The sequence below is a fragment of the Miniopterus natalensis genome, chromosome 11 (assembly GCF_054644295.1).
Source record: "Miniopterus natalensis isolate mMinNat1 chromosome 11, mMinNat1.hap1, whole genome shotgun sequence".
NCBI lineage: Eukaryota > Metazoa > Chordata > Mammalia > Chiroptera > Miniopteridae > Miniopterus > Miniopterus natalensis.
In genome coordinates, this window is record NC_142091.1 from 72,570,551 (window position 1) to 72,598,185 (window position 27,635).

Below are 27,635 nucleotides of genomic sequence, written 5' to 3' on the forward strand. Positions count from 1 at the left end.
AAGAGTCCGAGTTCCCCCTGTGTATAGAACGGTGGCATCTTCTGGAACTGTCAGTACTAGCGCTGCCCGCGAAGCCCCCAGCGACTGACAGAGGAGACTCGGCGGCACAGATGTGGGCTTTATTAGCACATTTCATGGCGAGCGTCAGCCCGCAGGGTCACCGCGGAGGAGAGTCCTGGTGAGGTTTGTTATGCCGACTAGCGACTTGGCGCAGGCGCCTGGGGCAACCCACTTCCAGCGGCCCGGGGCGGAAAAACCTCAAAACTTCCGACGAGACGGAACCCTCGGGGGTCCCCCACACACCGGAAGGAAATCCGCCTCTGGGTCAGAACTCCTCCTCCGAAATGGAGACTGGTTCTCGGCGTAGGCCTGCGGAAGGGACTTCCGCCCACACCCAAGATGGCCGCTGCTGGCGGCGCGCGCTGGGGAGCTTCTGGTGCGGGAAGGAAGGTCACTGGGAGGAGGTGGGGCCTCCTCTCCCCAGGTTTCGATCCCACCAGGACTGGAAGAAGCGCGTCCAGCTGGAGTTTTGCCGCATCTGCGTTGCTGTGCTCGCGCTCTTTGGGCGAGGAAGTCCCTTCGGGGTGGGAAAAGGAAAGGGTTATGAGTTAGCAGTCCGAGTCGGGGCCCTCCATTTCCGTAATCCCATCTCTAAGTGAGAACCCGGGGAAGAGAAAGACCACAGCTTCCAGCATGCCCTGTGCCGAGGGGTCGCCTGACTACTTTCCTAAGCTCGAAATCGCTCGTTTGGGCCCTTAGAAATGGGACGGGTTAGATTCCGAAGCTCCGTGCTAGGGGCGGGGAAAGCGGAAGCGTAGGGCGCTGTGTGATAGCGAGGAAGCCAGGGATCTTCCACCTGGAAGGTGGGGCCGCTATTCAAGAATTTAAAAAGTGGTCCGAAGTTGAAGGCAAAGAACCAGGACACCCCGAAGGGACCGACTGGGAACACAGATGCCCACGTGCTTCGCGTTCCCCGGATTTGGGGACCCCAGATCTTGGCCTTCTGGAGCGGTCTGGACTACTCATTCCGGCATGCTTTGGAACTCAAGGCAAAAACAGCTGGGGAGGGGGGCTGTCCTAGCACTACAGATCCCGGCATGCCCTGGGACACAGAAAGTGGCCAGGCTTGACACTGCAGGTCCCGGCATGCCCTGGGAGTACGGGTCCCGGCTTGCTCCGGCAGTAGGCCCCCCCCATCGTCGGCGCGGCGCTCACCTTAAAGGAACCCTGGAATTCATCGCTCATCCTCCGGAGCTCACGGCCATAGCGCTGTGCAGCCCAGAGGTTGGGGGGCGCTGAACGCGAGCGGCCGCGGAAGGGGCTGAGCTCCTCCTCGTTCCCGTCATCCTCCTCGCTCCCCGTGGGGTACGAGCTGTGGCGACTCCGGGACTCCGCAGACCCAGCGCCTGCAGAGAGGGCAGACGGTGCGGGGATGACGTGAATCTCACTCCTCTGCCCCCCCCCCCCCCCCCCAGCATTAGCTCCACCGGCCCGCTGATGTACTAGTGTGCACATCAGGTTATACCTTTCAGAGCTCCAGTTCCCTCATGTATTTCGAGGGAAGCTCCTGGGGCTTCTGTGAAGATTTGAATTAACTTCTCATTAATCCCACAAATCTTAATTGAGCCCCAATAATGGGCTAGGGCTTTAGTGTATAAAAGCGACTTCCTTTGTGCCTGGCACAAAATAAGGGCATAATAAATAGTTACAGTTATTAGTGCAAGGCCATGGGGGCCTCGCAGCAAGCCCATGGGTTGTTAGCTCTTTAATCATCTCCATCCTCCAGCAGTGGAGACCAGGCCCTGGATGAGGAGGTGTTCTGCCCCAGCCAAGCAGGGCTGAACTCCAGCTCTGCAGGCGACCTGCTGGTGCTCATTTGTTTCACTGCTGTGACTGAGAGGAGACCCTGAGAACCAGAAGCATCAGCAGCATGTTCGTATCTCCCACAGCACCTGCTTTGGAGAAAACGTCCTGACCAGCCTGTTGACTTTTTAGGTAATATTTATGGAGCACTTACTATGTGCTAGGCCCTGGGCATTACCTTCATTACCCTTCAAACCATTCTGGGAAGTGAGTACTAACATTGCCTGTATTCTACAGATGAGAAGACAGAGGCTTACAGAGGTTAATACTCGCCCAGGGTCACACAGCTGTGAAGCTCTGAGGCTGGAAATGCCTAGAGGTTTGTTGGAATCCAAAGTCCAATGATTATCCCTTGAGCTTCACCTCTGTCCTTGTCCAACCACCCTTCAGCTCTCTGAACCTATGTCTTCACCTTCATGTGGGGATAAGCCAGTGACTGTGTAAAGGTCACATAATATAGCCTGAAAGTGCTTTGTGAGCTGAAAGTGCATGATGGGTGATTATTCAATGGATCATTATTCTACTGAGTTCAGAGTTTGTCTGACTTGTGTACTATGTGCCATCCCCTGACTCCTGCCAACCTCACCCCCATATCCAGACCAACAAAGACCTAGAACCACTCCCAGGAGCAAAAACCCAGACCTAAGTAATAAAGTGGAAGACGGGCCTGGAACAGATGCCAAGAATGTGCTCAGCGTCCATGGGTAGGGCTTGTCTGTCAGGGAAGCCATTTTGAAGGAGGCAAGATGTAGGCCAGGTTTTGAAGCCAGTGGACAACAGTGTCTTGTTCTCCTTCCAGCAGACCTTTGGCCAGAGCCCTGTGGGCCCAGAGCCCTCCACAAACTGCAGGGCCTCCAAGGGTCCCAGCTCCAAACACATGACTGAGAAAGCCAAGAAGGTGACAGAGGGCTGGATCCAGAAAGGCTTAGGCCAAGAGGGTCTGGTCAGAGTGTCTGGCTGTTTTGAGCTTCACCAAAGCCCAGGCCCAAGGTCAGACAGGGACACCAGAAAGCCTTTGAGGATGGAGGTGGCAATGGGGAATAGGCAGCTAAATCAGGAGTGGGGGTTAGGGGATGGGGACCAGAGGAGAAAGGAATAGAAAGACCCCTGATAGGATCAGGACCATCTGTAGCTCACTTTCCAGCTCTGTGGGATGTGGGCAGTGAGGCAGGAGCAGTAGCTAGGTGAGTCCCACCTAAACACATTTCTGCTTTCACATCCTGAAGCCTCCCACCTCCCCAGTGAGGTGGGTGCCAAGTTCTCCCTGTTTCACAGATGAGAAAGTGAAGGCACCCAGAGGCACTCTGAAGTCACACAGTTGGCCACTTAAATGCTCAGAAAGTGTCTGCTGTCATTCTCTTTTACTAGCTCTAAGAACCCAAACAGCTACCACACTTGACAGATGCAAGGCCTGAGAGAAGGAAGGTGAGTGATTTGCAGACGGGCACTTAGTCTGGGCACTGCCTCCTCTTCCAGGAATCACAAACAGAACACTTGGTGTGTCACTTGGAAGTGCTTCCTGGGCTTTATTCATCAGGTCCTTATCACCCTATCAGGGAAGTTACTCACTGTCCCCATTAGACAGCAGAAAAAAATAAAGGCACGTCGAAAACTAAGGCTCAGAGAGGGTGAGTAACTTGCCCAAGGTCACTCAGCCAGTAGGTAGCAGAGCAGAAATCCAAACCTAATGAGTCTGGCTTCAGGGCCTGCATCCTTACTTCTCACGTCTCAGGCTCCCCCTTGGAGGCCCAAGTTGGGGAATGCGCCCTGGGCTTTTTGCTTTCCAGCTCTGTGGGATGTGGGCAGTGAGGCAGGAGCAGTAGCTAGGTGGGTCCCACCTAAACACATTTCTGCTTTCGCATCCTGAAGCCTCCCACCTCCCCAGTGAGGTGGGTGTCAGCTCTACTTGGAGCCTAGCCTGTGGGGTGGATTTTCACCAAAGCAATGGATCTAGCAGTGTCAAACCAGCCATTGTCAAAATGACACACATTTGTGTCAACCGGAATTTTAAAAGTGCCCTTCTATTTACTGGAAAAAACCTGGAAGATTTTTGTGAGCCTGTGGGGAGGGAACATGCCATCTGAACCACCCCACCCTCAATCAGCTCTCATCCCTACACGCCCCAGGGCAGGGCAGAACAGAGGTGGCCCCTCCCCATCCCGGAAGGTGAGGGAGAGGAAGGGGCGTGGCCTCTGGGTGGGTGCCAAGGCCTGCCACTTATACCAGCCTCTCAGAGTAAGCCTGGGACTGGAGTAGGGTAGTAGGAGGGGTCTGTGGCTGGAGATACCCAGCATTCCAGCAAAGCTTTAAGTTCTTTACCCCCGTTGGGCTTCTGGGTAAGTGGATGGGACTGAACACATCCCTGGTCAGGCTTCTGTGCACATCCTTGCAGACTTGAATTAAAATGTGGCGTGCAGACAGTGCGAGGCAGTGAAGCTTTGCCGTCAGGCAGGGCAGTTTGGATCCTGCTCTTGCACAAGCCGATGTTCTACTGCCTGCCCCCAGCAGACAGAGCAGCAGGCAGAGTAGCCCGCAGCTCACATAGCTTCTAGAACCTGCATACCTTGGCCCAGACTCCCTGTGTACCCTAAAGCCATTTGGGGACCAAAGCCCCTTACCGGCCTACAAAGAACATTACCCTCATCTTGCTCAGAAAGCAGGGGCCGGCAAATGTTTTCTGTAAGGGTCAGAGAGTAAATATTCAGGGCACTGCAGACCACCCAGTCTCTGTCACAACTACTCAGCTTTGTGGTCATAGCTTGAAAGAGCAATAAACACTATGTAAATGACTGTGCATTACTGTTTCCACTAATATTTTATTTAGGGACACAGAAACTGGAATTTTATATCATTTTCACATTATGAAATGTTATTGTTGTCAACTACTTAAAAATATAAAAACCATTCTTAGCTCATGGTCTGTACAAAAAGAGGGTTTTAACTTGTGGCTATGGTCTGCCAACCCCTGTTCAAAACCCAACTATATCTGTCCTCTGCCTGAAACCGTCAATGGCTCCCTATTGCTTATAAGATAAAGTCCAAACTCCTTAGCATGGCTTTTAAGCCCTTATCTTCTGGCTCTAACCTATACTTCACTTGTCCGTCATCAGAGGGGTACTGGTTTTTGATGTCTTCCTCTCTGCTGAATGAATGGCAACCCCCAGGTCTGCTCAGAGCATGGGCCAACTCATAGTAATAATAATAACGATCGCAGTAATAGTAAGAACAGTATATACTCCTCTGTGCCAGGCACTGTTTCAAAGCACTTTCTCTGTATTAACTTATCAGATCCTCACTACAACCCTATGAGGTGGGACTGGTTCTATTCCCATTTAACAGATAAGGAAACTGAGGCAGAGTGAGTTAACCTGTTCAAGCTCAACCTGCTAATAAAGGATAAAGCTGTGTTTCAACCCTGCAGTCTGGCCCTGGTGCCTAGTGCTGAGCTTTTTCTCCCACTGGGTGTCCTTCCTTCCCTCTCTACCATCTACACACCCACAGCTCACCATGCATTAGCCCCTCCCAGGCACTAAGCAGTCCGCACACAAGGTCTGTGCAGTCCCTGCCCTGGGACACTTACAGTCCAGCAGGGGCCAGGAGGCAGGGAATATGAAGAGTGAAGGGACCCTGCCCATCTAGAGGAGAGCAGTGGCTCTGGCAGGTCACTTGGTACTTGGGGATCTTTTATGGAAAAATCACTTGCTTTTTAGACATTAAAAAAAAAAGTCAAAATTTTAGAAATCCTGTGTAGTCCTCTCTAGTGGTTTCTATTTTCTTCTTGCAGCCCTTCTCATGGCGGGGTCTGGCATCCTCTTAGCTCCTAATTGCTGCTTCAGACCAGTCTCATGCCCTCCTCCCTAAATCTACTTTCTCAGGATGTGCCAACCCTCCCCTGCATGACTCAGGCATCCCCCAGTCCCAGGTCACACCCCTACTTTGTTCAGGAGGTTACTCCAGCTCCCTGCCACTCTCTCCTTTGCCACTCCTGTCTTCATTCATAGAACAGTAGTGGTCCTTGCCACCTCCTAGCCTTTCCTTTCCTTGACCTCCTCCACTCCTCCCCTCACTCTTATTCCCATGGGCAGAACCTAGACCTGGTCACCATCAGTAACTCCTCCCAAGCCGCCCACAGGCTCACCACCACCACCTACACAAGCCCTGGTGATCCTCTTGATACCCAAATCAGATCACTTGGCTCTACTCAAAGCCCTCCCATGTTCCCGCTCAAAGGAAAAGCCAAAGCCCTTGCATTGCCTTTGAGGTCCTGCCCAGCTGCCCCTCCCCCTCCTTTAGCTCCTGCCTCTTTGACTTCTATCCCCTCAGGTCATACTGGCCTCAGGGCCTTTGCATTCGCCCATCCCTTCAGGATCTATCTACAGATAGCTGCCTGGCTCATGCCTCATCCCTTCTAGTCTTTGCTGAAATGGCGCTTCTCACCAAGACAGACCCTGGCCCCCAGTACTCCTGATCCAGAGAAAGGAAAGACTTTTTCACACTGCTGCCCAGCGGGTGTCATCTTCTAGTTTAATATATCATTTACTTGTTTGTTTATGGCTTGTCTCCCCTCCTGACTAGAATATAGGTGCCACAAGGGCAGGGACTTTTATCTCTTCTGTTCACTGATGTGTCCCTGGCAGCTGGGACAGCATGGGGCACAGATTAAACACCTGATATAGAAGAGAAACAGCCACGTGGGAGTGGAAAGCTGTTGTGAGCAGAAATACAGCAAGTGCAAAGATCTGGAAGTTAAAGAAAGTGTAGCGTTCAGTTTGACAGTGTGTGTGAATGGGCAGAGGAGGCCGCCTTAATAAGCCTTGATCCTGAAAATGGGGAGAGGGTCATTTGGGCTTCAACAAGCAAGGGACATGTTTTTGTGTTTTTTAAAAAAACTTTATATTCATTTTTTAGAAGAAGGGAAGGAGAGAATGAAAAACATCAGTGTGAGAGAGAAACATTGGTTGCCTCCCACACTTGGGAGGGAGGTGTGTGTGCACCTTTTGGTGCACTGGACAGTGCTCCAACCATCTGAGCCACACTGGCCAGGGCTAGGGGAACATGGTTTTTGTTTTCAGAAGATCTCTGTGTTTTTTTTGAGGTGCCAAGGCCTGTGCCAGGCGCTGGGAGGTAGAGACTGAGACATGGCCACTGCCCTCCAGTGCCCATCCTTCCATCCAGCCTATGCTTCCCCACCCCACACAGACCAGCTGCCTTGGAGTGCTGTATGCCTCTTAGAGTCACTTGCCCCTGGCAACTGGTGAGGATAGTCCTGGTGTGGGTGAGCCACAGGGTGGGAAAGAACAGACCTGGGGGCTGGAAGCCTGGCGCAGGCGCCCTGGAGGCTTAAGCCCTGCTTTACCCAAAGGAACCAGCAAACAAGTATGACCCTAGGCAAGTCACTTCCCTTTCCTGGTTCACTGACTTACTCTGTGATTTGTTGTGGTACTGCACTAACAAGCTACATTCTCTGAGCATTTCCTAAGCACCAGCACTATAATTAAGTGCTTCCTATATATCTGCTAATCATTCTAACAGCTCTACAATGGTGGGGATTAATTGCTCCGTTTAACAGAAGAGGAAAGCTGAGGCACAGAGAGGCTGTGGGCTTACTCAAAGCCACCCGGTGAGGCTGAGGTGCAGGGAGCTAGACAGGCAGGTGAGGGAGAGGCCCTACCTCCATGGTGGCTGCTGCTGGCCGGCTGGCCTTGCTGGTGACCAGCTTCCCCCAGGAGGCCTGGGACCGTACTCCAGTGCTTGCTGGGGCCTGGGTGCTGGTCCCCTGTGGGGCTGGGGCCCAGGCCCCTATCTGCAGGGCTGGAGTCTTCCTGCTCACTCTGCTCAAACTCTGAGATCTGGAACATGCTCTGGGCTGTAGGGGCAAGATGGTAGGTAGAGCACAGCTGGGGAAAACGGTGGCTGACGGAGGTGGGGGAGCAGGTGCCCCTGGTTCCCTTTCCCATCTTAGAACCCCAGGTCCGCCCTGCTTCCCAGGCCCCCGTCTGTCTGTCCTCTGAGACTGGCTGGGCAAGGAGCTCAGCCTGTCCACCCAGGACCTAAAACTCCTTCCGGGGCCCTGATGCTGTGGAGCCCCGACCCCTACCCAGGCCCCGGCTGGACGCGCCCCTGAAGACCGCACGCAAGACTCACCCCAAGCCCGATCTCGAGGCCCCTGACTCGGGCCTGCGCCTCCCTCTAGCACCGAGGGAGCCCGGCTCTAGTTCCCTGGGCAACGGGAACTGTCACCGACCCTACCCAATCAGCTATCGAAATGTCACCAGGGCTGTCCAGGAGGTGGAGCCACTGCCGGCGCGACCTGCTCCCCGCCCACCGCCTTCCTCCCCTTCCTGGTCTCCCGACGCTCTCCTCCCGACTTCCTCGTACCTGAGGGGGGGCTAGTGTGGGATTCTTTGGGGTCCCCAAAGAATTTGGAACCTGGGGGCTAGCTTCTGTTGACAAGTCCTTCAGCCCCTCTGGGCCTTAGTTAACGCCCCTGTAAAATGGGGATAATGACACCTGCCTCAGGGACCAGTGAATTTTGTAAACCGAGGGGTGATTGCTGTGGGCGAAAGCACTTAGCAAAGCCATAACTGGAGCTCAGCCGTAAGATGCACTGTTGCTGTCGGCTCCGTGGACCGGGCCACTGGGTCCCTCTTCCCACACTGTGGAAGCCGCACCGCACGCATCATGGGCACCACTCCCCGTGCCACCTGGGGAGCATTCGAGATAAGCGAGGGGCCTCCTCCCTGGCAGGATGACTGTCCCGGCGCAGGAGAAGGGATAAGGGCTCCTGTGAGGGTGGCCATTGGGCTCGCGGGGACTTTGCGCCTGCCAGGCGGTGGGCCAGGTGAGCGGGAACCGCGGCCGTCTAGGGCGGAGCGCAGGCAGGCCTGGGGGCTGCGGAGCCGGGGCTCAGGGCCGGGGGCGGGGCCCGGAGGCCATCTTGGCTGTGGGCGGAAGTTTTCTTCAGAGACTGGGCGAGGGAAAGTGGCTGCCGCCCTCGGCTTGGCGGCGCATTCTCGGTTTGGGGATGGGGTTAAGAGAAGCGTGGGGACTGGCGGCCCCGTAAACAAGCAAGGACCGGTGGCCCCGGGCATCGTCCACCAGGGAGCCGGCCGAAAGCGGTGTCGCCCCAGCACCTCGGCCGCCCGCCGCCTCTCGTAACCCCTGGCACCCGCCAGCGGCGTAGCTCTCACCCATTCTCGAACGACTACGCGCTGGGCGCGTCGCGAGGTTGCGGAGCCGGGGTTAGACCCCGCGCAGTTTGCGTAGCGAGCGGCGCCCGCGCAGGCGCAGGCGCAGGCGCAGGAGGGGGCGGAGCCGCAGGAGCCGAGGAGCCGGAGCCCCGGGTCCCAGCGACCGGAGCCGGCTCCTCCAGAGGCGGACTGAGAACCTGGCGTCGACCTCCTCCCCGCCTCGGGCGGTTGGAGGGTGGACGTAGTGGGGAGTGGGTTGGGGGCAGCGTCCGGAATCCTGAGGACTGAAGGCAGAGCCCCCACGCCCACCCCACACGGATTATTGAGGGGAGAGAGCCCGCAGTTTGAGGAGGGGGAGAGCCGGGTGTTGAGCGCCCCACGCTGCGGCCGCTGCCCGGAGCCAACAGGCATCGGCCGGCTCTCCCCCTCCTGCCGGGACGACTGGAGCGACCAAGGCCAAGGACCTTTCTCCTTCAGCCTCTGCACCCCCAGGCTGCTGGCTCTGGGACTGGCCCAGGGAGGCGACACTCTCCACCCCACCCCCCAACCCTCAGCCCTGGAGAGAAGAGTCTGTCCTTCCACGCTCCTGAGTGAAGGGCCCAGGCCCTGGCCCCAGGCTGCCAGTGCCCCTCTGCAAGGGCTGCTGCAAGGGCGACTGTTCCTCTGCTTCAGGGAAGGGCCTGGCCAGCCACAACTTCTTTCCTCCTGAACTCCCCATCTCTGTCTCTGCACGCTTCAACTCCCACCCCTCCATATTTATTTATTTTTTTCCCTGGCCCCCTGCCAGCTCCTCCATCTCTGTCTCAGGATTCAGGCCTCGCTCCCTGACATGGAGAGTAACCTGTCTGGCCTGGTGCCTGCTGCTGGTCTGGTGCCTGCGCTGCCACCAGGAGTGACCCTGGGGCTGACTGCGGCCTACACCACTCTGTACGCCCTGCTCTTCTTCTCCGTCTATGCCCAGCTCTGGCTGGTGCTTCTGTATGGGCACAAGCGTCTCAGCTATCAGACCGTGTTCCTGGCTCTCTGTCTGCTGTGGGCCGCCTTGCGTACCACCCTCTTCTCCTTCTACTTCCGAGATACCCCCCGAGCCAACCGCCTGGGGCCCCTGCCCTTTTGGCTTCTCTACTGCTGCCCTGTCTGCCTGCAGTTCTTCACACTGACGCTTATGAACCTCTACTTTGCCCAGGTAACCGAGGTAACTGGGTGGGATGCTCTGTGGGGTGGCAAGCCTCAAGGGCCCAAAGGAACAATGGGCATCTCTGCTCCCAGGTGGTGTTCAAGGCCAAGGCGAAGCGTCGGCCAGAGATGAGCCGAGGCTTGTAAGTACACAGGACACTGGTGGGCCCAGCCCCCAGGCCAGGAGTAGCCTGGTGTCTACCCCCCCATGGCAGGGCTAAGGTGAGGACAACTCAGGGAATGTTTGTGAAAGAACTTGGGAAAGTGAAGCACCTGGCACAGATGGCTTAGCAGAGGTGTTGCATGTGTGAAGGGCAACAATAATAGAAGCAGCCAGGGGAGAGGGTACCAGTGTGGTCCATGACAGGAAGAGCTGGAGCCTCCAGCCCTTGGAAGCTCCAAAACCAAACCACTCCTGGGTGACCTTGGGTGGTGATACTCCTGTCATTTGTACAACATCTTACAGTTTATTAAGAGCTTTCACAAACATCTTTTATTTTTATAACTTATATGTGAGGCTGTTATTATCTCCATTTGAGAGATGAAGAAACTGAGGCCCAGAAAGGTAAAGCAACATATTCAAGGTCATAGATGTGGCTAGAGGCAGAGCCAGGACTTAAGCCCAGATTTCTGACACCCAATCCATTGCTCCTTCCACTATACCACAGCTGTCAGTCACCTTCTGACCACCTTGGGCCTCAGTTTCCCCATCTGTAAAACTGGAGGAGCAAGGTTCTGATTGACACTGTGATCTCCTGGGGGAGGTTGGGTGGTGGGTGAGCACCAAGGGTGTAGTCTGGGGCTGACTATGCTGTGGGCTGCAGGCTAGCTGTCCGAGGGGCCTTCGTGGGGGCCTCGCTGCTCTTTCTGCTGGTGAATGTGCTGTGTGCTGTGCTGTCACACCGGCGCCCGGCACAGCCCTGGGCCCTCCTGCTGGTGCGTGTCCTGGTGAGCGACTCCCTGTTTGTTATCTGCGCACTCTCTCTTGCTGCCTGCCTCTGCCTTGTTGCCCGGAGGGCTCCCTCCACCAGCATCTACCTGGAGGCCAAGGTAGGGTCACAACCCTCATGCCTGGTGTCCTTTGGGGTCCTTGGGCATTGTTCTTCAGGATAGAGAGGAAGCTAGAGTCTCCCCTCTCTGAGGGTCCCTTGTTATCTGTGCCAGGGAACTAGTGTGTGCCAGGCAGCTGTGATGGGTGGTGCCATGGTCCTGCTCTATGCCAGTCGGGCCTGCTACAACCTGGCCGCCCTGGCCTTGGCTCCCCGGAGTCGACTGGATGCCTTTGATTATGATTGGTACAACGTCTCTGACCAGGTGGGCATTCGGCATGTCTGCTGCCTCCTTAGTCGCCATGGTTCCTGGGCCCTGTCCAGGTGCCCCACTGGCACAATTGCAGCTTGGCATAAGCACCTGCTTTCCCACAGGCGGACCTGGTGAATGACCTGGGGAACAAAGGCTACCTGGTGTTTGGCCTTATCCTCTTTGTGTGGGAGCTGCTGCCCACTACCCTGCTGGTGGGCTTCTTCCGGGTGCACCGGCCTCCACAGGACCTGGTGAGGGCCAATATAAGAAGGGTGGTCCCGGGACACCGTGCGCTGGGGCCTGGGGTGGTTGTAGGAGGCCAGTAGGGGGCAGGAGAGAGCATCAATGGCAGCTTCCTCCTCCAGAGCACCAGCCGCATCCTCAATGGGCAGGTCTTTGGCTCCCGTTCCTACTTCTTTGACCGGGCGGGGCACTGCGAGGATGAGAGCTGCTCTTGGGAGCATGGCCGGGGAGAGAGCACCAGGTAGGAGCCTCAGCCCCACCTCAGGACCCCTAAGCTCCTGGCTTGCTCCATGGAGCCATGGGGATGTAGAGCCAGGTCTTGTCATCCAGCCCTAGCCCCTGCCATGGCCTTTGTTTCCATCTGTACTAGGTGGGGGCCCCTCTGGTTTCCCCCTCTTGCCCTGAGGATGGTTTTCTACAGTTTGCAGTGCTCAAGCCCTGGGTCCTGGAATGTCTGGGTTACAGGCTCTGTTCTAAGCCTCTCTCCCCCCCAACTCTTGTGAATATGGCCCTGGTCACTGCCTTGGAACTGACCCTGTTTCTCTGTCTGCAGCATGTCAGGCAGCCTAGGCTCCAGCAGCTGGTATGGCGCCATTGGGCGAGAGCCAGGCTGGTACGGGGGCAGCCAGACGCGGACCACTCCTCTGCTCTTCTCCCAGGTGTTGGGCCCAGGCAGCCACCACCACAGTCTCTACTCCACTCCACAGACGTGATCCCTCTCCAACTCTCCCCAGAACACTCAGACCCCAATCCCTCCCACCCCAGGCCCCTGTGCCAGGTTCATCTGCTGCTTCTTGCCCAGGATCCCAGGGGCTATGGCCACCTCCTCCCCTGGCCGGCTCCTTGCTACTTCTATTGTAGTGAGTTTGTGCCGTCCCCTAGGATGGGGGGCATGGCCCTGCCTGCCAGATGCGCACAGCACCCTGGCATGACCTGCCGCCTCCGCTTCTATGCTGGAGCCAGCTACCTCTCCTGTGTCTGCCACTCAATAAACAGTGTCTGTGCCCTGTGGCCGTCCACTGTCTGTAAGTTATATGTGCTCCTTGAACTGTCTGGCTGGCTGAGGTTGATCAAACACTGGCCCTTGAAGGGGGCTGCTGGATTGGCAGGGGCCACTTACCTCCCCCAGGCTGGAGGGCAGGGAGAGGGAGGAGCCTGCAGTGTGAGGGGAAGGGAGACCAGAAGAGCTCTGCCCTTACTCCAGTCCCCTCTCTACTTGAATAATTTCCACCCTACCTGCTTCAAATGTCACTTATTTTTAGAAGCCTCCCCTCTCTATGTCAGGGAACAGTGTCCCCCCCCCCCCCGGGTCCTGTGGCACTGTAATTATGTGGCTATTATGCCTCTCATCCCCTAGCAGATTGGGATTTCTGGAGACCCTACTTTCCTTTCATCACATCCAACCAGGCCTTCAGTTCCTGGGGTTAGTCCAGGGCCTGTGGAGGAAGAGTTGCCCCTTAACTGAGCAGCCCCCATTTTCCTACCAGATGTGGATTTGACTGGTAGGATGAGCTGCCCCCACACAGTCTGCCTGGTGGTCCTGGGGCCCTCTTCTCTGGCCACCCCTAATAGCATAGTCACTGCCCTCTGCTGCCATAGCCCTGGCAAATTTGTCCTATGGGTGGGAGTTGTCTATCCGAGGGTCTGTCTCCTGCACACAGACCTGACTGTTCAGCTCCTCGGAGTCCCTGGGGCCTAGCACTAAGCCTGTCTTGAAACCCTTCACTTGGGACTGTCCTGGACACCAGGCCTTAGGCTGCTGGAGAGTGCACAATCACTTTGTTGAACAGAAAGTTGCTGACATTTGTAGGGCACTTTATTGTGTGTGCCAGATTTACAAATACCTCTTTAATGCTCCTAATAGCACCCTAAGGTAAGAATTAACATCCCTGTTCTCTAAATGGGTACCTGCAGGCTCCAGAGTTTGGTAAGGCATCTAGGCCCCCTACTGGTAGAGGGTGGTCAGCCTTAGAGCCCAGGCTTCAACCACCCCACCCTGAGCGCTGAGGACCCCAGGCAAGAGCAGGGTCTTTGGAGAGATAGGAGTTGTAAAGTGGGTAAGAGCCTAGAGGAGCTGATTTCCAGGACCTGCAGGGGCCCTGGCAGTTCAAGCAGTGGGGGAGGGGTGCTGGCACCAGTTCCATTCTGGGGTAGACATGGGGTGAGACCAAGGGATGGGCATACAGTAGCAGGGACAGGAGATGCCCTAGCATGGGTTTCCAGAACTGGGCCCCACCGCACCAGGGCCAACGGCAGCTGGCCTGAGTGTCTCCCCCGCCCTTTGTCTGGCAGGATCCCCTCCCTCATAAGTGTTGAGCCCAAAGGCCAGGCTGTCCCAGGGGTGGGGAGTTGAGGGCCCTTCCTACCCTATGGTGAGCCTGGGAGATTAGTGTGGCGCCTGTCCAGAGAGGTAAGTGGGATGCTGTCCAGACCCGGGCTACGCTGCTGGCCACACTGGCTAGCTGGTGGGGCAGTTCCAGGGCTCTGGTCTGACACTCCAGGCCAGACCCAGTGGCAACCCTTACCGCTCTCCTTTGGCTCTCATCTCCAAGGACCAGCCGGAATTAGGGCACAGGGCGCCCACAGGTTAGGGGCTGGGGGTGCGGCGCTGGTGGCCAGGGTGCGGCTGGGAGGGAGGCGCGGCACTGGAGGGGTTAAACGCGGTAGGAGGGGGGCTTCAGACAGCGGGAGGGGGGGTCCCAGCCCCAGCGGCCGCCTGCTCCGCCTGTCTCTGCCGCCACCGCCTCTACGGCCCAGTGGGCACCGGCGAGGCCGCGCCGGAGCCGGGGTCTCAGCAGCAGAGGGGCCAACAGTGAGTGCGGGGTGGAGGGGCACGGGAGGGAGTGCGGGCCGTACTCCCGGGCAGGGCACCGAGGGACTACCGACCGTCTGGGTGGGGTTCCACCTCCCTTCCACGCGTGGACGCCTCCGGGAATCGTGAGGCCGGCCACGCGTCCAGCCGCCCGTCATGCTCCGAGGCGTCGGCGTGAAGACGCGGGAGGCGGTGGGAGCAGCAGGGGGGCGTGCGGTGTGTCGGCGGCGGGCACTGCGCCGTTGCCCCGTGGTCTGAGTGTGCATACGCGGGTATGGGCACACGTATGAGTGGCCCTCTGGGTGCTGCAGCCCCTGGGTCCAGGTGTGCCCGTGAGCCTGGGGAGAGTGCAGGCGGAGCGTGTGCGTGCAGCCTGAGCAGCCGGGTGGCTGGAGCTGCAGGGCGGAGCGTGGGCGCGTGGGGCTTTGTGCTGCTTGTGCGCGCGTGGGCGCCGCCTCCCACTGTCCTGGGGGCCGACAGCTGCCCTGGGGGATGCTGCATGGTCCCGTGTGATGCCCCGGCCCTGGCCCTGCTCCTTCCCGGCACCCGGCATCCTCCCTTCCCTCTCCCCCTCCCCCGCATCTGCGCAGGGATGGGACCCATCCCTGGGTTCCTAGAAAGCCCGGCGGGCTCTGGGGGACCCTGGAGGCTCCCCACCCAGTCCATCGGGGCTAGAAGCATTGCCGGCAGAGGCGGGAGGAGAGGGAGAAGTCACGAAGATGCTGCGGCAGCGGCGGATGCACCGGGACCAGCTGTCCCCGTCCCCGCCCTGTGCGTCCGGCCTTTCCTCCCGCTGTTCCTTTTTTCCTTCTAGCGCCTCCTCGCCGCTCAGCCCCCTCCTGGGAGGCGGGTTCCCCACTCGCGGGCTGCCCCCGGCTTTTCCCTGTTCTCCCTGCCTCTTCTTCAGCAGGCTCAGTCTCTCTCTCTTCCACTCTCCCTCCTTTCCCTTCCCGGTGCCCTCTTCTCTTCTCACACCCCGGAGTCCCCGGACAGGGGCTGAGGGCCGGGCAGTGGAGGTAAGGGGGAGGACCGAAGTGGGGGGAGGACCCAAGTGGGGGAATGACTGGGTGTGTTCTGGTACCAAGTGTCCAGCCAGAGGGATGTGAGGAGAGGTCACCTGTGGGCAGTAGGGCTGGAGGCTCCAAGGACCCCTGGGTGTGTAGGGCTTGGAAGAGGGTATAGGGGTGTCAGGCCAGGTTATTGATCCAAGCGTTCCTGGTTCTCCCCGCAGTGACCGCAGCCCTCCAGGAGCCTCCTGCCCAGCCTCCCCAAGCGGGCGGTGGAATTGGTCGGGCCCCTGGGCACGCCATGCGCAGCACCACACTACTGGCACTGCTGGCGCTGGTCCTGCTCTACTTGGTGTCCGGTGCCCTGGTGTTCCAGGCCCTGGAGCAGCCCCATGAGCAGCAGGCCCAGAGGCAGCTGGGGGCGGTCCGAGAGCAGTTCCTGAGGGCCCACCCATGTGTGAGCGACCAGGATCTGGGGCTCTTCATCAAGGTGCGTGGGTGGGCGAGAGCCCCTTCAGCACTCACCCATGACCCCCTAGCACTAGCTGCATGCCAGTGGGGCCCTGTGCTGGGGTGCTGCTTCCAGACTGGCACCCCTGAGAGCTGGGTGCAACTGGGGTTGCGAGGCAGAGTCTGGGATCAAGTCTCTCTGCTTTCAATATGGTGTCCATGGGGCATTAGTTTTCCTTGCTGTACCAGGCATTAGACTGTGCTCCTGGAAGGTCTCCTTCAGTGTGGAGGGTGGCTGAAGGAATGAAGGAAGGAAGAAATGAATAAAGGGCTGTAGCACACAAGATATGTTACATTTTCACAGGTCTGACTCACTGGTTTAGGGTCACCAGATAAAACCCAGGACATCCAGTTAAATGTGAATTTCAGCTAAACAATGAATAGTTTTTAAATATAACTATGTGCCATGCAATATTTTTATTTGTTAAATCTGGCAACCCTGCAGTGGTTCCTATATTTCCTTGGAGTCACATATGCCATAGAGAAGCTGTGAACACCCCTTTACCCCAGGATCTCCTAAGCCTGTCCATGCCATCATGAATGTAAGGTTAAGCACCCCTTTGCCCCAGGACTCATGCTTATGGTGTAGAAGCTAGAAGGAGGGCAAGTCAGGGACTGGGTCGGCTTTGGTCCAGTGACTAAAGAAAGTGCTGGGCTTGTCTTCTGGGATACTGTCCGGCCACACCTCTATGGCTTTCTCTGATTTCTGAGTCACTATCATATTAAAAACCTAAGATTTAACTTTAATAAATGTTTACTACTTTAGTAAAGATTACCCCTCTTTCCCTGTCTGTTCTTTTGGAGGGAGGAGCCACCAGCATGGAGGCCTCTGTGTTCCAGCTGATTCCCAGTGTGGCAGGACCCAGAGCAGAGATGAAGATGGGGTGGGGCCAGGGCACAAGGCAGCCTGACCTTGTCTCTGACACTTCTAGAATACCGAGAGAGGCCCAGAGAGGCCTGGGCAGGAGAGTGTGTCTGACCAGACCACAGGGCAGAGGGAGGGAGGGAATCTGACCTATTTTATCTTCACAATGGAGTTACTTCTTTCCTGAATAGAAAGAAGGAAGGGCAGAAACTGGGAGGGTGGGCAACTGCTGCTCTCTTTCCCTTCCACAATTAGTCATACGGCGATTATGCACCTACTGCGAACGAGGTGCTGTGCTATACACCATAGGGTGAGCAGGGAAGTTGACACTGGGGTGGGACAGATGCAGGCTGTGCTCTAGAGGATGTCACATCTGGGAGAGGGGACAGATCCATGGACAGATCACCATAGCATTGTCCTGGGGAGCGGAAAAGCAGCTTTCCTTATTTCCTTCTTTGTTAACCGCTTGTTGTATGCTGGACCCTGGGCTAGGTGCTCGGGTGCAAGAGGGAGGTGCCAGGGGCCTTTGAGAAGAGCTGGTAATTGAAATGAGGCAGGGAGATGGGTGGGACTTAGAGATGTGTGATTGGGTTGTAAGGGACTACAGGCAGGGGAGCAGCATGGGCAAAGGCGTGGAAGCCAGAATGAAGGAAGAAATGAATAAATGGCTATAGAACTCAGACTTAGCAGATGCCTAGTCATTTGAGACAAAAATTAGAACACACAGGATGACAAAGGATTTTTTCCCCCCTTAAGTAGTGAATTTACAAGAAAGGTGTGGCAAAATAAAAATTAAATCACTTTAAACCATACATTTCACTTCTTGGCTTTATTTAAAAATTAGTATTATAGGAAATGAGATCCTCTCAGAAATCTGGGGCTAAGGTCACCTTAACTTGGGTTTCTAAATGGGAGACTCAGAAGAGAAAACTGGGGAAGGAGAGGTTGGAACCAGATTGACAAGGGGCTTAAACCCTGGGCTGGGGATTTGGGACTCCGTTCTGCAGACAGAGGGAGCTATGGAGGATTTGGGGTCCTAGCCTAGGACAATTAATTTGGGAAGGGTCTTGCTACTGAGGAGGGCCCTGCAGTAAGAGAGAGATGTGGTTTATGATCTTCACACTCCCTGCCTGTGTGTCTCGGCTCTCTGCTCCTTGGGGAAGGGCCCAATTGCACCCCCTCCTCATTGTGCTCTGATCTCCATCACTTAGGGCAGGCACTCTCAAAACACAGACCCTGCCCTGAGGGACCCGCAGGCTGACTAGAGGGGCAGACACATGGCCATTTCATTAATTTAAGCGTATTTACTGAGCACCTACTGTGCAGCACAGGACTTCAGCAGAGTGGGCAGGGGTTTGTGTGTCCACACAAAAGTTGGATGAAAATTTTGATATATGAACTTGCTTGGAGGGAGGGTCCCTAACTTTCATCACATTTTCCAAGGCAAGGGACTCAAATTCAGTTTCCACAGGGCAATGGGAGTGGTGGGGTCTGTGGAAATCTGGAAATCACTAGGCGTGGTCACTATGTGGATACTAATTTAACAAACACACAGTGCTTACTTTGCTGTGAGTGCTTTAACTCTTCACCTCAAATCGATATGGTAGGTGCTGTTATCACCATCTCCGCATGGTAGATGCAGAAACAGAGGCACAGAGACTTAACCTGCCCAAGTTCACATAGCACCAAGATTTGAAACCAGACAGTCTGGTCCCAGAGTCTGTGCTCTCGACCACCGTAAAATTGGAAATCTGTTGTGTGAAATTAGGGGGCAGATAAATGTTTCTAAAACAATGTGGAGGTCAAACAAAATTGGGTCACCCAATTTACAATGTCTGTTCAAAGGGACTGCCTTCAGGGAGACCTGAGGGAAGGGGAGAGCTGGGGGGGGGGAGGGGTAGGAAGGGAAGCACTCTGGAGACTGGAGGGCCAGGGGGTTGGCCAGGACAGAAGGGAAGGACTAAGGCTCCTCCTTCTGCGCCTTGTCCTGCAGGAGGTGGCTGATGCCCTGGGAGGGGGTGCAAACCCTGACATCAACTCAACCAGTCACAGCAACTACTCAGCCTGGGACCTGGGCAGCGCCTTCTTTTTCTCAGGCACTATCATCACCACCATCGGTGGGGGAGGGGACTGGGCATGTGGAGGGGGGCAAAGAGTGGCTGGCCACTCCCTTGGGGGAAGGTGCAGGGGGAGATAGGGGAAGCCCCTAGACCTCCTGCTCGGTCCCTCTGCCCAGGCTATGGCAATGCAGCCCTACGCACAAATGCTGGACGCCTCTTCTGCATCTTTTATGCACTGGTGGGGATCCCGCTGTTCGGGATCCTGCTGGCAGGGGTCGGGGACCGGCTGGGCTCCTCCCTGCGCCGTGGCATCGGTCACATCGAAGCCATCTTCCTGGTAAGCTGCTCCATGCACTTGTGTTGGGCTCAGGATACCTTTCCTACATCCCCTCCTGGCACATGAGCTCCGCCTGAGATTGCAGGAGCCTCCCCGTGGGCTCCTGAAGGAAGGGGTATGGGGTGTGAGAGTGGAGGTTTTGGCGACCCCTGGGTCCTACCTATTGCCCTCCTGCAGAAGTGGCATGTGCCCAAGGAGCTGGTGCGGATTTTGTCGGCAGTGCTCTTCCTGCTGTTCGGCTGCCTGCTCTTTGTTCTCACCCCCACATTTGTGTTCTGCTATGTGGAGGGCTGGAGCAAGCTCGAAGCCATCTACTTCGTCGTAGTGACCCTCACCACGGTGGGCTTCGGGGACTATGTGGCCGGTGAGGCCACCTTTCTTGTGCTGTATTTTCCTACCCACTTTATTCCTACCCAGGGGCTCTGCACTTTTACTTCTCCCTCCAAATTCCATGTGGCGTTTGTGCACTCAAACAAGATGGCTCCAACCCCTATATCCGCTCATGGAATGCACCCTCCCTCACATTTGTGCACAGATGCAACACCTCATGCATTCTTGCATTCTTGCATGCCTGTGCCTCCATGCATGTTCACATATAAATTAAGGTGCACCTCTTATACATACATTCTTGCACGTGAGCACTCCCATTCCCATGCTCTTATCCTGCACACCTTCGAGTCATGCATGCTTATCTTGCACGCATTCACACACTCTGGCACATAGCCATTGCCCTGGGGAGAGCAGATTCTTCAATGAACTGGGAAGAGGGGCAGGGAAACAGTGGCTTGTTCCACAACAACTTCTTTCTACCCTCCACCGGTGTCCCAGGTGCCAACCCCAACCAGACCTTTGCAGCCTATCAGCCGCTGGTATGGTTCTGGATCCTGTTTGGCCTGGCCTACTTTGCTTCAGTGCTCACCACCATCGGGAACTGGCTGCGAGTAGTGTCCCGCCGCACTCGGGCAGAGGTAGGCCCCCCTGGGCTGGCGCCAGGCCTGTGCCACCGTGACACTGAGGCGCTGTACCCTACCAGTTGCTTGGCCAGCCCGCCTCCCTTCCAGAGTGTGGGTCCTCCAGGCAGGGACTGAATGAACCCCAATATGCACCAGCCAGGTACAAGGGGATAAATTCAGATTTGCGGGAGACTCCATCTCTGTTCTTATGGATAGGGTTGCCAGATTTACCAAATAAAATGCAGGAAGCCCAGTTAACTGTGAATTTCAGATAAGTAGCAACTAATATTTTAGTATAAGTATATCCCACATAGTGCTTGGGCTATACTTATACTAAAATTTAATTTGTTTGAAATTCAAATTTAATTGGACGACCTGTATTTTGTCACCCCACTCGTGGATCCCCACCGAGGAGCCCAGAGGTCTCTGGGGACACGGGGAGGGGGGGCTGAAATAAAACGGGTTTTCTAGAAAAGCTCGAGGAGAAGAGGGCCCTTCCGTGCGATGGAAGGGAGATGGCGCGGCTGATGAGCCTGGCCTCCTCGGGCGGGTTGGGGCAGGAGGACCAGGGGAAAGAGGAACAATGCCCGATTGGCGAGGGCAGGCTCCGGGGTGGCTGAGGCGCTCGCGGACCCCCGGGTCGGGTCGAGGGCTGCTTTTCCTCCCCGCGCAGATGGGCGGCTTCACGGCACAGGCCGCCAGCTGGACCGGCACAGTGACGGCGCGCGTGACCCAGCGAGGCGGGCCCGCGGCGCCACCGCCGCCGGAGAAGGAGCAGCCCCTGCTGCCCGCAGCGCCGTGCGCCCCGCAGCCCGCCGGCGGGCCCCCGGCGCCCGCGCGCGCCGAGAAGGCCGAGCCCCCCTCCCCGCCCACGGCGTCCGCGCTGGATTACCCCAGTGAGAACCTGGCCTTCATCGACGAGTCCTCCGACACGCAGAGCGAGCGCGGCTGCGCGCCGTCGCGCGCGCCACGGGGTCGCCGCCGCGCCCCCAACCCCGCCCGGAAGCCGGCGCGGCCCCGGGCTCCCGGGCGCCCCCGGGACAAAGCCGTGCCCGTGTAGGGGGCCGCGGCCCCCGCCTCTCAGAGGCCTCCGTTCTTGCTCTCTCCCCTGCATGCTTTGCTTGTTTGACCAAAGAGCCCCTTTTCCACCCGGCTGGGGCCTGGGGAGCAGGCCAGGCTGCTTGCCTGCCACCCCGGCCCCTGGCCCTCTCCTCACGCCACCCATCTCCAGACCCCCCGGCCTCCTGCCTCGCTGTCCCGGCGGGGCCCGTCCCTCACACCACCTCACGACTGTGCCTCAAAGCCTGCATCAATAAACGAAAAAGTTTGTACCGCTGCGGGCGTGCGCGCTCCGAGGACACGAGTGGGCATGGGGGGGGGCTGGGGACCGGCCGCTTCCTGGCACGCCAGGCCTCCGGTGACACTCTGCACCCGCGTCGGTTGGGGCGGGGCACGGCCCCCTTGGCTGTGACCCGCCCGCGCCTCCCCTGGGGGGCCGCGGAGCAGGGTCCGGCGGAGGAATCTCCCAGATGGGCTGTGCGTCGCCGACGCCCGCACAGCTACCAGGGGGCGAGGGGACCCGGAGAAATAATCCTATCGAGCGTGGAGGGCTGCAGCTGGGACTCCCCTGCGCGAGACCCGCAGCGCCATTCGGGGCGGGACCCTGCCCCTCCCCCTTCCTGGAGCGCGGCCCCCTCTTCCTCGCGCGAGGCCTGAGGCGACTGGGTCCGTTGGGGCAGAACCATGGAGGAAAAGCCTTTCAAAGTAAGAACTCCCCCTGAGCCCCCCACCCGGCCAGCCCCGACTCGCTGAACCTGGGCCCCTGGCTGTCCTCTCACCCGGTCCACTCAGTGCTCAGTCCCTGCCCCAGCCTGCTGCTCTCCCTGCCCTCCCCAGCTCCCCGCCGTCCTGGGCTTTCCTCGTTTTTTTCTTTTTTTATTGAATTTATTGAGGTGATATTGGTTAATAAAAGTATATAGGTTTCAGGCGTACAATTCTATAATACATAATCGGTACACCTGAAATCTATATACTTTTAAAAATATATATATCTTTATTGATTTCAGAGAGAGGAAGGGAGAGGGGGAGAGAGAGAAACATCATTGATGAGAGTCATTGACCGGCTGCCTCCTGCGCGCCCCCTGCTGGGGATGGAGCCCGAAACCCAGGCATGTGCCCTGACCGGGAATCCAACTGCGATCTCCTGGTGGATGCTCAGCCGCTGAGCCACGCCCAGCCGGGCTCTATATACTTTTTACTAAGTCTCCTTCCATCACCGCCCCCCCCAATACCCTCCTCTACCTTCCTCCAACCCCTTTCCCTCCGGTAATCACCATACTGTTGCTGGTGTCTATGAATTTTGTTGTTTTGCTTAATGCCTTCACCTTTTTCACCCAGTCTTGCAACATCCCCTCCCCTCTGACAGCTGTCAGCCTGTTCTCTATCTTTGAATCTGTCTCTATTTTGTTCGTTAGTTTATTTTGTTTATTAGATTCCACATATGAGTGAAATCGTATGATACTTGCCTTTCTCTGACTGGCTTATTTCACTTAGCATAATGCTCTCCAGGTCCATCCATGCTGGAGCAAAGGGTAAGATTTCCTTCTTTTTTATGGCCGAGTAGTATTCCATTGTGTAAATGTACCACAGCTTTTTTTTTTTTAAATATATCTTTATTGATTTCAGAGAGAGGAAGGGAGAGAGTTGAAATATCAATGATGAGAGAGTCATTAATCAGCTGCCTCCTGCACGCCCCTGACTGGGGATCGAGCCTGCAACCCCGGGCATGTGCCCTGACTGGGAATTGAACCCTGATCTCCTGGATCCTAGGTTGATGCTCAACCGCGGAGCCACACCTGGTCAGGCTGTACCACAGCTTTTTTATCCACTCATCTACTGTTGGACACCCAAGCTGCTTCCAAATCTTGGCTATTGTAAATAACGCTGCAGTGAACATAGGAATGCATATATTCTTTCTGATTAGTGCTTTGGGTTTATTTGGATATATTCCCAGAAGTAGAATTGCTGGGTCATATGGCAGCTCCACTTTTTTAATTTTTTGAGGTAACTCCATAATGCTTCCCACAGTGGCTGCACCAGTCTGCATTCCCAACAGTGCACGAGGGTTCCCTTCTCTCCACATCCTCGCCAGCACTTGTTGTTTATTTATTTATTGATGATAGCCATTCTGACAGGTGTGCTGGGCTTTCCTTGTTGTATGTGGTCCACAGGCATTGGCCAAGTCTTCCGGCCATCATGACTCAGTCAAGCCGAGCTCCAAGAGTGACATCCGGAATCTGTGGACCATGGCCACGCTGTCACAGCCCAAGGTGAACGTACAGCTGACACATGTTTATGAGGACTCTGAACAGGAGAGCAGCAGTGTAAGCAGCGGTACTGGCCACTGGTACAACCAGGAGAAGGCCGGTCCTGACTCTGACTCTGACAGGGTCTGGGAAGAATGGAGTGACACAGATAAGAAAGCCAGCATCAAGCAGGGGGAACTGGATGACTACACTTCGTTGGAGCTGAAGCAGCGTGCAGGCAGCTCCCTGAGAAGCGATTCAGAAGGAGTTGAGGATCCCAAGACCAAGATGGGTCAGTGTGACCTCACTGGGCTGTGAGAGCCCACAGGGCAGGGTGCTGGCCAGGGCCTCAATGTCTGTTGGTCTAAAACGCCGGGGAAGCTGTAGGATCCAAGTTTCTAGGATTCTCTGGGGGAGGGGGCCAGCTCTAATCTTTCACACTTTAAATCAACCAGACATTCTTGGGGCGCCCCCTACCGGGCAGGCATCATACAAGGTCCTGTGGCCGGGCATTCCTGGTCCCGGAGAGGCACGCAGGAAACTGCTCAAAGTCTGCGTCATTAGGACTGTGCTTTTAATGGAATCACCAGGATAGTTGAGAGAAGGAAGTTAATTTCTTGTCGGTGATTTTTCACTGGTTGAGGAGGTGGCTGTCATTTATTCACCCATTGGTGACAATTTTTCAGTGCCTACTTCATGCTGGGCACTTTTTGGGACTTTCTTCTCCCTTCTCACCCTCCCCCAGCCCTTCATCAGATAATTGGAACTGATCTAATAACTGCCACTTATTGAGCGTTTACTGTGTGCCCAGGCACTGGGCTTTCCTTGTATGATCACCTTTAAACTTCACAACCTTCATAAGAGGTTATTCTTTCTCTCTCTTTTTAAAAAATTATTGATGAGAGAGAGGGAGAGAAACATTGACACTGATTCTTGAATGTGCCCTGTGTGCCCTGACTGGGGATTGAACCTGCAACCTTGGTGTATTGGGAGGATGCTCTAACCAACCGAGCTACCTGGCCAGGGGTTATTCTTATTACCCCATTTTACAGAGGAAGAACCTGAGAGTCAGAAAGCCCTGAGAGTCACTGGCCCTAAGTCTCACACAATGGGGCAGTCAGAACTAGAACCTTGGTGGGTAAGACAATAAAGCCTAGGGCTGTAAATCACTGTTCCATACTGTTTCCCACTAAAGTGGCACCTGGAACTGTTCTCTGAAGGTCACTCTCCCTGCCCGATGCCACCCTATACATCTCTGTTCCAGAAAAGACCCAGCAGTCTGCAGATGACTAATCTCTTTTCTCTTCTCCCAGAAGTATCGTCCTCGATATCATCACCCAGGATCTTGAAGCACACACCCCATCGAGCCTACTGGGTGGAGCAGCAGAACAGGGTTGGAGGCACCTAGGAAGACCGGGGGTTTTAGTGGGGTGGGAAATGGGCAAGTTGGAGGTTCCTGAATGAAGGGGATGGGGTGGTTTGTAGGGTGGAGGGGCAGGTAGATTGGTTGGGGGTCTTGGGCTGGAGGCAGCCGGTGGGGCAGAGCTGGGGTCTCTTGGACATCTGAGCCTCTTGCTGCCTCTTCAGCTGCCACTGCCCCTGATAGAACTCATGGAGAGTGAAGCTCTGGAAATCCTCACCAAAGCCCTCCAGAGTGAGTCCCTCCCCCAACTCCCATGAGACCTTGGGGGATTTGGCAGGGTTTGAGCCCCTGGGAGTGGGATTTCAGGATGTGTCTGCCTTGTCAGATTCCCTTACCACTCACAAATATTATAGGAGCCCCACAAAAAGTAAAAAGTGGGGGGACAGGAAAAGGAGACCCAGTGAGGGGAGATCATGGGGTAAATGTGAGGGGCCTGGGCTCCAGCTTAAGTGCAGCCCCCCTCTAGCCGATATGGTTTTCTAAGGCTGTTTCTCTATCTGCCCAATGGGGATGACAGTCTTTGTGTGGCCTTGGCCCTTTCCCTGGGTAATGTGAGGAGCTTTGGACAGTGGATTATTTGGGTACACTTTCACTGATTTGCCCTGCTTATGATATGAGGGGTGGGGGCTACCTAATGGCTAATGGTGAGTGGTCCAAGAGGTGTCCAAAAAGCTGTCTGCTACCACTGCCCTAGATGAGGCCTGCAACATTTCCTTTAATCTGTGCCCTCGTTCATCCTCTACCTTAATATCCTATCCTGCTCCACATCCCCCATTTATTCGGAGGACAGTCTATGACCTGAAACAACGCGGGCAGGGCCCAGTATCTTGGAGATTCGAAGTTCCCCAAACTAACACAGACCCGAACGCTCAGAGCTCCTGTCAACCCAAGTCACCCGCAGATCCTCAAATCACACATGTGGCATCTGCTACTGGGGAGGCAATGCCTCTCTCTGCTAACCGCCCTGAGTGGAGCTCTATCCTCCAGGCTACCGGTCAGGGATCGGCAAGGATCACTTCCTGACCAAGCAGCTGCAGCGATATATCGAGGGTCTCAAGAGGCGCCGGAACAAGAGGCAACACGTCTCGGTGCACTGAGAGCACCGCGTCAGGCTCGAGTGACTGCCCAACTTCAGCCCCCTCCCTGTCCTGCCCGGAGACCCAAGCCCCAAGCCCGACCCTATCCACGTGGAATTTGAACCTTAGAGAAATAAAAGAGTCTGTGCAAGGCCTGCGAGTCAGTGCGTGGCTGTTTGCGTGAGGCGGACGCGCACGTGGCCCCGCCTTTCCCCATGACCTTCACTCGGTCACCGCAGTGACCTTGAGCGTTCTCCGTTGGGGCCATATCAGCTCCGTCTTCCCGGGACTCGAAATCCAGGACTTCTTGCATGTTGTAGGTCTGCTTCTCCCATCCCGGGTTCCGCAGCTTTGTGGGGATATTGGGTCTGCGGTCCAAGATCCCAGAAGGTGTTATCTTGGGGGAAAGGGAAAAACGGAAAGTGGCAGCGCTTGCCCTCCAGCTAGGGCATGATAGGCTCCGCCCCTCATGCATATGCAGATTATCAGCCTCTCCGCTAGTCAGGCCCTCTCATTTACATGTCTGTGGTCTCCCGGAGCGACTCGCCCACTCCTCCTGCGCACAGCGCGCCCCGCCTCCTTCGTTACGTAAAAGCGTTCCCGGCCCCACCCCCTCCCCGAGCCTCTTCGCGTCTCCTCTAATCACGCCCCCTTCGGCGGCCGCCTATGCCAGTGCCGCTGTGGTTCGCGGCGGCGGGGCGGGACCCTCGTGAAGGCCCGCCCGCTGCTTCGCCTGCTCCTTCTCTACTTGGCCCGGCACTCAGGCGCAGCCCGCTCCACTTGTCTGATTAGCATAGGGCGCCGGGCCCCGCCCCCTGCTTTGCATGCGCACGGCCGGCCCCGCCCCCGCTGTCAGCTGGAGGAAGCGGAGTAGGAAGCGGCCGCGATGTCCTTTTGTGTCCTACAAGCCGCCGGCGCCGCCGCCGAGTGAGGGGACGCGGCGCGGCGGGGCGGCGCGGCCCGAGGAGGCGGCGGAGGAGGGGCCGCCAGCGGCCCCCGGCTTACCCCGGCGCTCCGGGCCGCTCGGCCCCCATGCCTGCCCGCCCGCCCTGCCGGAGCCCCAGGTCCGGGGGCGGAGGGGAGCGCGGCTGGGGAGGTGGGCGGGAGGGGGCGGGGGCCATGTGCGAGCGCGGCCGGGAGGCGGGCGGGGGGCGGGCTCCAGGCGGGGTCCGGCTCTGGGACCTGCTCGGGTTAGGGTCGGGACCGGCCCGGGTCACGGTCGGGACCCGGTGGCCAACCAGACGAGGTTAGGGTCCGGGCGGGATCCGGCGTGCAGGTCTTAGTGTGCCGGCCCGGGGCAGGGGCCGGCGTTGGCTCCCGCTGCAAACCCTAGCCAGGGCCGGGCTTGGGCCTCGGATCCAGTCCTAGGGCAGGGTTCAGTCCTGCACCTGGAGCTCGCCGAAGTCCCAGGGGCGGGCCGTGGTGGAAGATGGGGAGGGTTCCCTGCCGGGGAAGGGGCTTTTAAGACCACGTGGGGGCGCTCGCAGGGGCCTTGGGCCACTCTCCTCTCTAG

The 27,635-nt window shown here is 56.8% G+C and overlaps 4 protein-coding genes across 5 annotated transcripts; 3 read left to right on the forward strand and 1 right to left on the reverse strand.

The window, feature by feature from the left end:
- Positions 1–107: 107 nt before the first annotated feature.
- Positions 108–8,056, reverse strand: BAD (BCL2 associated agonist of cell death). Its single transcript, XM_016216395.2, has 4 exons — positions 8,008–8,056; positions 7,535–7,729; positions 1,216–1,406; positions 108–577 (listed from the first exon to the last, which is right to left on the reverse strand). The coding sequence occupies exons 2-4, from the start codon at positions 7,719–7,721 to the stop codon at positions 452–454; spliced, it is 504 nt and encodes a 167-aa protein (XP_016071881.2). The 5' UTR covers positions 7,722–7,729; positions 8,008–8,056; the 3' UTR covers positions 108–451.
- A 1,134-nt stretch (positions 8,057–9,190) lies between these two features.
- Positions 9,191–12,587, forward strand: GPR137 (G protein-coupled receptor 137). The gene is made up of 7 exons (XM_016216393.2): positions 9,191–10,239; positions 10,323–10,372; positions 11,054–11,279; positions 11,394–11,543; positions 11,654–11,782; positions 11,897–12,015; positions 12,328–12,587. The coding sequence occupies exons 1-7, from the start codon at positions 9,883–9,885 to the stop codon at positions 12,485–12,487; spliced, it is 1,191 nt and encodes a 396-aa protein (XP_016071879.1). The 5' UTR covers positions 9,191–9,882; the 3' UTR covers positions 12,488–12,587.
- A 3,235-nt stretch (positions 12,588–15,822) lies between these two features.
- KCNK4 (potassium two pore domain channel subfamily K member 4) lies at positions 15,823–21,378 on the forward strand. Its single transcript, XM_087822406.1, has 6 exons — positions 15,823–16,083; positions 18,962–19,085; positions 19,205–19,365; positions 19,543–19,729; positions 20,194–20,333; positions 20,992–21,378. Exons 1-6 carry the CDS (start codon positions 15,895–15,897, stop codon positions 21,376–21,378), a joined length of 1,188 nt encoding a protein of 395 aa, XP_087678532.1. The 5' UTR covers positions 15,823–15,894.
- Positions 21,379–21,754: 376 nt separating this feature from the next.
- On the forward strand, positions 21,755–26,320 carry CATSPERZ (catsper channel auxiliary subunit zeta). 2 transcript variants are annotated; one of them, XM_016220241.2, is made up of 5 exons: positions 21,755–22,082; positions 23,549–23,915; positions 24,937–25,016; positions 25,211–25,277; positions 26,034–26,320. In XM_016220241.2, the coding sequence occupies exons 1-5, from the start codon at positions 22,062–22,064 to the stop codon at positions 26,141–26,143; spliced, it is 645 nt and encodes a 214-aa protein (XP_016075727.1). In that variant the 5' UTR covers positions 21,755–22,061; the 3' UTR covers positions 26,144–26,320. The 2 variants fall into 2 exon arrangements, with proteins under 2 accessions (XP_016075727.1, XP_087678533.1); XM_087822407.1 differs by having other exon boundaries at positions 24,940–25,016.
- The last annotated feature ends 1,315 nt before the right edge of the window (positions 26,321–27,635 follow it).

Excerpts from the sequence above, each read along its gene's own strand:
- BAD (XM_016216395.2), bottom strand. The coding sequence starts at position 7,721 with ATGTTCCAGATCTCAGAGTTTGAGCAGAGTGAGCAGGAAGACTCCAGC. Across the intron at positions 1,407-7,534 it reads CAGCAGCAGCCACCATGGAG|GCGCTGGGTCTGCGGAGTCC; the intron begins GTAGGGCCTCTC and ends CCCTCTCTGCAG. Across the intron at positions 578-1,215 it reads AATTCCAGGGTTCCTTTAAG|GGACTTCCTCGCCCAAAGAG; the intron begins GTGAGCGCCGCG and ends CCCACCCCGAAG.
- GPR137 (XM_016216393.2), top strand. The coding sequence starts at position 9,883 with ATGGAGAGTAACCTGTCTGGCCTGGTGCCTGCTGCTGGTCTGGTGCCT. Across the intron at positions 11,280-11,393 it reads GCATCTACCTGGAGGCCAAG|GGAACTAGTGTGTGCCAGGC; the intron begins GTAGGGTCACAA and ends TATCTGTGCCAG. Across the intron at positions 11,783-11,896 it reads ACCGGCCTCCACAGGACCTG|AGCACCAGCCGCATCCTCAA; the intron begins GTGAGGGCCAAT and ends TTCCTCCTCCAG.
- KCNK4 (XM_087822406.1), top strand. The coding sequence starts at position 15,895 with ATGCGCAGCACCACACTACTGGCACTGCTGGCGCTGGTCCTGCTCTAC. Across the intron at positions 19,086-19,204 it reads CACTATCATCACCACCATCG|GCTATGGCAATGCAGCCCTA; the intron begins GTGGGGGAGGGG and ends CCCTCTGCCCAG. Across the intron at positions 19,366-19,542 it reads ACATCGAAGCCATCTTCCTG|AAGTGGCATGTGCCCAAGGA; the intron begins GTAAGCTGCTCC and ends GCCCTCCTGCAG.
- CATSPERZ (XM_016220241.2), top strand. The coding sequence starts at position 22,062 with ATGGAGGAAAAGCCTTTCAAA. Across the intron at positions 22,083-23,548 it reads TGGAGGAAAAGCCTTTCAAA|GCATTGGCCAAGTCTTCCGG; the intron begins GTAAGAACTCCC and ends TGTGGTCCACAG. Across the intron at positions 25,017-25,210 it reads GGGTGGAGCAGCAGAACAGG|CTGCCACTGCCCCTGATAGA; the intron begins GTTGGAGGCACC and ends CTGCCTCTTCAG.